The sequence below is a fragment of the Balaenoptera musculus genome, chromosome 1 (genome assembly GCF_009873245.2).
Source record: "Balaenoptera musculus isolate JJ_BM4_2016_0621 chromosome 1, mBalMus1.pri.v3, whole genome shotgun sequence".
Lineage (NCBI taxonomy): Eukaryota > Metazoa > Chordata > Mammalia > Artiodactyla > Balaenopteridae > Balaenoptera > Balaenoptera musculus.
The window spans coordinates 153,870,069-153,876,581 of record NC_045785.1 but is presented as its reverse complement, the minus strand read 5'-3'; the positions used below and the strand labels follow the sequence as shown (position 1 = coordinate 153,876,581).

Genomic DNA, 6,513 nt, shown 5'->3' with positions numbered 1-6,513 from the left:
TAAGTCAGATCATGTCACTCAAGTCTCTTCAATGGCTTCTTCACAGGTAAAGCAAAGTCCTCAAAGTGCCTCCACAGCCCTAGAAATCTGGGCCTCTGTTTCCTCTCTGACTGTTTCCTTCTCCTCTCCACTTTGCTCCCTCTGTTTTCCACACACTGACATCCTTTCTGCTCCTTGGATACTCCAAGCCTACTCTTGCCTCATTGGTTTTCCATCTGACTGTTCCCTCTGCTTGTACTATTCACTTCCCAGATATACTCCTTGCTCCCTCTTAAATTTTATCTTCCCCAGAAAGCCCTCATTGATCACTTAGTTTCAGATCGCAGCCTCCTCCTACCAGCTAACAATCTCCATCTCCCTTCCTTGCTTGCTGTTTTTCTCCAGCACTTACCTGATATACTAGTTATTCTATCCATTTATTTAATTTCTATTTACCTATTTATACTTATGATTTTATATTTGCTTCTTTACTTTTGTCTCCCCCCTAAGCTCGAGAGAGGGTATATTCATCTGTGTTAATCACTGCTGTGTTTCCTGAACATGCCTATCAAACATACTGAAGAATGGTGCCTGAAATTTGGTAAGGGATCAATCAATTTTCTTGGCTGAATGAAGAAATATGTTCATAAATTAATGAACAAATCTCCGGGGTTTCTGAATTGAGGACTAATGGGAAGAGGAAGGCAAATGGTTGGGACAGGGTACTGCAAGAAGTAGTATTTGGAGTACTCTGATAGCTATCCGAATAGGTACGATTTTGTTCATTTAAGTAGTTTTAATGAGAGAGCTGGGAACTAGGGACACACAGCATCAAGAGTTTTATAATGCATTCTGTAGAGTTCTTTTTAAGTGTGTACAAATATCATTGAAAATATATGCATGCATATACACCTCTGTTACTTTATTTAGTGCTTTACAAGAGCCCCTCAGTGAAGGGGTAGTAGCAACTATCAGTATCCTTCCTTTATGATGAGCTTAGTTTATTCAAAGTTACATTATAATTTATTTGTAACTGTGAAACTAGACTTAGTTATTGAGTAGACCCTTCCTAGAAACCTATGACATTAATAAAACCAACAAAAGTTTGTTCAGTTTCCAATGATACACACACTACAGACTCAATTATGGGCCATCCATTTTAATGAAGGGAAGAAGTGATTTAACAAATACAGAGCAAACAGAATATTAGGTTTTGTCCTCCATTAATATTAATAACGGATAAAGTAGGCTCCAGCGCCTTCAAGATAGCTTGAGCCCATCATCTCTGTGTCATGGGCAGGGGGATGTTCAGCCAGGATGTCTTTCTCTGTCACTGAGAAAAATTTCCATAATATATAATGATACTTACTGAAACAGATATGGGGCATTTGGGTAATTAAGAATCCATTAGCATATTCTTCCGGAAGCCTTGACTACAAAATGAAGATAGTGGATTTGGACACTTTCGGCTCTGAAGAAGTTGTTTGGATATTCATCTTTATGCTGAATGAAATACGCTTACTTCATCTCTGCAGCTTCCCATACACCATTTTCCAACCTCTGTTTTGTGTTTGGAAAGACTTTTAGAATTTAAAAATCAAGTTAGAAAGTAAGTGACAACTTAAATGATATATGGAATATTTTGCTGACTTACAAGAACATGTAGAATTAAATATGACCCAGTTGAAATGTTAATTTTATTTTAATGTGTATGTTGGGGTGGAGTCTTCAAGGTGCCAGAAAACAAGAATTCACCCATCCTGTTTGGAACTGCAGCACACACACACCTTCAGTTAACAGTTCTGTTCATACCACAAAATCATCTTCAGAAAACATACTGTTTTCTATGTACCTGGTATATATCTCAATTAGTTTGAAGAATTTCCCAGATACCTCTTAATATGTAGTGCTCCAATTCCAATCTTGCCAAGTCCTGTACCAGTGACATAGCACATAGGAGTTTTATTTCTCTTTCTTTCACTGGGTTGTTCAGAACCCAATGAAAGAACAATGGAATGGGATCAAAGAGATCAGGGTTCTTGTCCCAGATTTACCATAAAATAATTGTGTCCTCTTGGGAAAATTATAGTTATTCTAGGCCCCTTTCCTTTTCTTTACTTTGACAGAGCTGCACTAGATGACCCCAAATAACATTGCACTCTTTCAGTCGTAGCTTAGATGTTATTGGTTTTCTGAAACAAATGAAGACAATGACACATGAAGCTGTGCAACATCTCTGTAACTATGTTTTCTTAGAGTTGCCTCCATTGTACAGATGACAAGATGGCTGAGCACAGAAGTAGACGTTTTGACCAGAAGTTCCAGAGTAAATGGATCTAAACCACAAGTTTCCTTCTTTCCTGACGCTCACTTAGCCAAAACATAGGCTGCTGAATATTAAGCTGTAAAGCATATTATCAGTACATTTTAAAAGAAGCTTTTTTTCTAGGATTTCCAATTAATGGCAAGAGGTTTTGAAATTCTTAAAAGATCATCTAATTTTGTGAGATTTACAGCTCTATTTTCCTGTCAAGCAAGTTGTATTAGTGCCAGACAATCATCTGAGCTTCTGGATACTTCTCTGAAACTCTTGAATTTTTCTTCTTGCTATCTGAAATTCATGCCAGATAAGCCTTTTTCTAGAGCGTATGTACAGACTTGTGTATTTTTATATAGGAAAGCAATGCAGTGAGTCAGGTCGGGGGTTAAGCCCTCATTCTCAGAGTGGTATTGAGCTCCTGGTGAAATATAATCATCATTTCCTCAGAATCGAAAAGCAGTTATCTCTAGTTTTTAATCCCATTAACTATTTATACATTTACATATGATACATATATTTATTGTACCTACTAGGTGTGTTTTCTTTGGGAAGTACAAAGCTCTTTGAGACATAGGTTGTTCATTTTTTTGTTTTCCCACAAATACTGTGACCTTCTGAGCAGGAAGGTCTATATTTTACTAACATCTAGAACCAGCCGTTAACACAGTGTCTAAGATGTAGTCAATAAATATGAAATAGATAAATGAACACATTTTTAAGGAAGGGCCAGGACATGAACAAATAGAAAAATTTCATGTTCAGTCACAAAGCCACAACAGGCATAAAAATGATACAGACAACAAGTGCTACGGTCATTCAAAGAAGGCATAGAATAGATACAACAAGGATCTCCTCTATGGCACAGGGAACTATACTCAATATTTTGTAATAACTTATAAGGGAAAAGAATCTGAAAACGGAATCACTGTGCTGTACACCTGAAACTGACACGACATTGTAAATCAACTATATTTCAATTAAAAAACAAACAACAGACAACAACAACAAAAAAAACCCAAAGAGGTCATAGAAGTTTTTATGAGATTCCATAAGAGAAGAGAAGCCAAATGAGGACAGGAGAGAAGGCTTTTGAATCAGTTCAGAGGAGAAGTCACAGAGGAACTAGTCTTTGACCTGAACTTGAGATTAAGATTAAGATGAAGTAATCTTAATTAATTAAGATTGCAACACAGGGATATTACAGATGAAGGTAATCACATAAACTTACTATACTGAATCTTGTAGAGGTTATGAGTGTTGTTCAAGATCCCAGCACAAGTGCATTGTGGAATCAGAATTTTAAGTGAGGCCTAATGAACTAAAAACAAACAAACACAAAAACAAGCCCTTCCTGTGATACCACGTTGCCTTTGAAGTCATTTTTTTGGTGGGTTGGTAGAAACTGGTTCCAGTGTTTCTTGCAGGAATGACTAGTTCTGTCCCCCTGCGGCCCCCCACTCCCGAGTTGATCCTCCAAGTTTCCTCTTGGCAATATGCTGCCTCAGTTGAGAGAATGGGCTACTTGGGGACCATGGAGGACCTCCCGTAATAAAGCTTAGAGTCAGCAACTGAGGAGTCTTTTTTTTTAACTGAAGTTATTAAAGAAACATTTGTGATCAAGAGACATTGTTCTGTGCAAACTTATAAGGGCTGTGCAAATCCAGAATCCTCAAGCACCTCCTTATCCACCAATCCCAAGAGTCCTCTGTGTTTTTGAATTTTTATAGAAGAGAATCTTAGAAAACTTTTTTTAAATTACTTGGATAATGAAATAAGAATTAGTCCGTATTAAAGACATTATATCAAAGTTAATGAAACCTTGTTGGAGAATTTTCATACATTGGTAAATACAGATAATTTTAAGGAAAGAGATTTTAGGGAAGATGCCTTATTGGGACTGGAAAAACTTTCATAATTTTGCATCTTCTATAAATAAAAGATTAAAGCCATATAGTAACCCTGGGATTTTCTCACTGAAACTTTTTCCTGGATTTTCTCATTGAAAATTCATGCTCAGAAAGCATTCTCCCGTCTGCCCTGTGTTCCCACGTCTGTATACGGAGTCTTTTCTCCTGACCATCCCTTTGATCCTCCTCCCCATCTAATTCAGTTCCCTCCTTCTTTGTTCTTTGTGATGTTCTTGGACCCAATTTAAATGGGGGGGGTCCCCATACTTCCAACAAGCAATTCTTCAGACACTAGCTGGGTGTCTTACAATTTAACTCAATTCTGACACTATCTACCCAGAGATAGTGTCAGACCCCACAAGTTAAGTGTTCAGTCCTACCAGACTTCTTCCCCCAATACCCACTTCAGATGCCAGTCACAAGCCCAGGTTATCACCTGTGCTTCTGACTGACTGGCTATAGATTAGAGGTTCCAACAACCTCCTCCTTGGATTTCAGAAGCCAGTCTCAAGTTTAGGTTGTTACCTGCATTTCTAACCAACTGGCTATAAATCAGAGTTTCCCACAGCCCCCTCCTTGGGTTCAATTAATTTGCTAGAGCAGCTCACAGAAATCAGAGAAATATTTTACTTACTAGATTCATTGTAAAAGGATCTAACTGGGGAACAGCCAAATGGAAGAGATGCAGAGGGCAAAGTGTGTGGGAGGGGCACAGAGCTTCCATGCCCTCTCCAGGCGCCACTCTCCCTGCACCTCCATGTATTCACCAATACAGAAGCTCTCTGAGTCCCATCTTTTCAGGGTTTTATGGAGGCTTTATTACATAGTCATGATTACTTAAATCAACTGCCATTAGCAATTGATTCAACCTCCAGCCCCCATCCTTAGGTGGTGTCCCAAAGTTAGCTCATTAATATAACAAAAGACACCTTCGTGGTCCTCATTACTTAGGATATTATCAGGGTTTTGGGAGCTGTGAGCCAGGAACCATGGATGAAGACCAAATACATATTTTCTGAATGACCAAAAAATATTTTTTCTTATAAATCACATTCTTGTACCTGTGAACATACCTGACTACCCCTGGCACACAACAATCTTTGGTTTCTCTGAACTGTATAACTCTTGTCAGTAATAACAGGAGTATCTACCTATGTACTGTGTTAAGCACTTCAGTTAAAATATTCCATTTAATTCTGAAAAAAATAACTTATTTAAGTGTCGTTATCATCCTCATTTACAGATGAAGAAACAGACTAACCTAATCAATAAAGTATAAGTAGAAAGACTAAGCAAATAAATCACACAAGGTCATTCAATGAATGAAGTATGTCAGGTATGCCTCCAAAGTCTGTGCTCTTAATGACATTCTATTTTCTGTCTCACTGATTTGGCAGTTATATTGTGGTGTGTGTGTGTATGTGTCTGTGTCAACAGATAGATAAATAGATGGACAGATCTGTATCTGTGTCAACAGATAGATAAATTGATGGACAGATCTTTATTTTAACCTTTGCATCTTGAGAGCAGGGAGCACATTTCATACCTCTCCATGCCACAGACACTTAGCATGTTCCTCTGAAAAGGGTAGTGCCAAAATACATATTTGTGTGAAGGTGATGTTGTTACTTATACAGAAAGTCTAGAGCTCAAGTATGGCCTTTTCTGAGCCTCATATGAAATCAATTTTTATTAACACAATAGACATAAGATAGTTGTTCTTATATCTAAACTCCATGGAGAATATAAGGAGCATACTTGCATCTCTTTAGGATACTAAGGCATAACATATAAATAATTAAGTCAAAATACCAGGCAGAGTATGGCAAATGTCAAAAGAAAGCAGAAAATACGTACTATAGGAAGAGAGAGAAAGAATAGCAAAATATGCCAGGAAAATGCCTCCTAGGGACAGGAATTGGAATTGGATTAGGTAACTGCACTGGTGGGAGGCATTTTATATTGGGGGAGAATTATGTTAGCAAGGGTGAGAGGGAGAAAAACACATGGAAATATTTATGGTTGGTTAATAGGCTAATTTGGCTAAAGAATCATATGGGGGAGAAGTGTGAGAGGCTATAAAGTTGGGATCCGAGTATGACAGGTTTTAAACAACAGACTGAGTTAAAGACATAATTCCATAAACAATCAAGGAATTATTAAGGGAATGAAAAGGAAGGAGTTTATCCAAAAAATAATTGAGTAGCTCACAAGACTTCTTGATAAATGATACGTGACATTTCTTCACTAACTTAGTCAAAATGGAAAAAGAAATTCAAAGATGAACATGGAAGATTGGCAGAATAA

General features: G+C 37.6%; 1 protein-coding gene across 3 annotated transcripts in view; it reads right to left on the bottom strand.

The window, feature by feature from the left end:
• Window positions 1-1,227: 1,227 nt before the first annotated feature.
• The window catches only part of LOC118901910 (apolipoprotein R-like), a 30,552-nt gene continuing 25,266 nt past the window's right edge, over window positions 1,228-6,513 (bottom strand). The window contains exon 6 of one of the 3 annotated variants that reach the window (XR_005021495.1): window positions 1,228-1,312. Coding sequence is in view for 1 of the 3 variants with exons in the window: in XM_036865745.1 (XP_036721640.1) it covers window positions 1,310-1,312 (3 nt within the window). In the remaining 2 variants the exon portion in view is untranslated. The remainder of the gene's footprint in view (window positions 1,313-6,513) is intronic. The other 2 variants (XR_005021493.1, XM_036865745.1) reach the window with 2 other exon arrangements.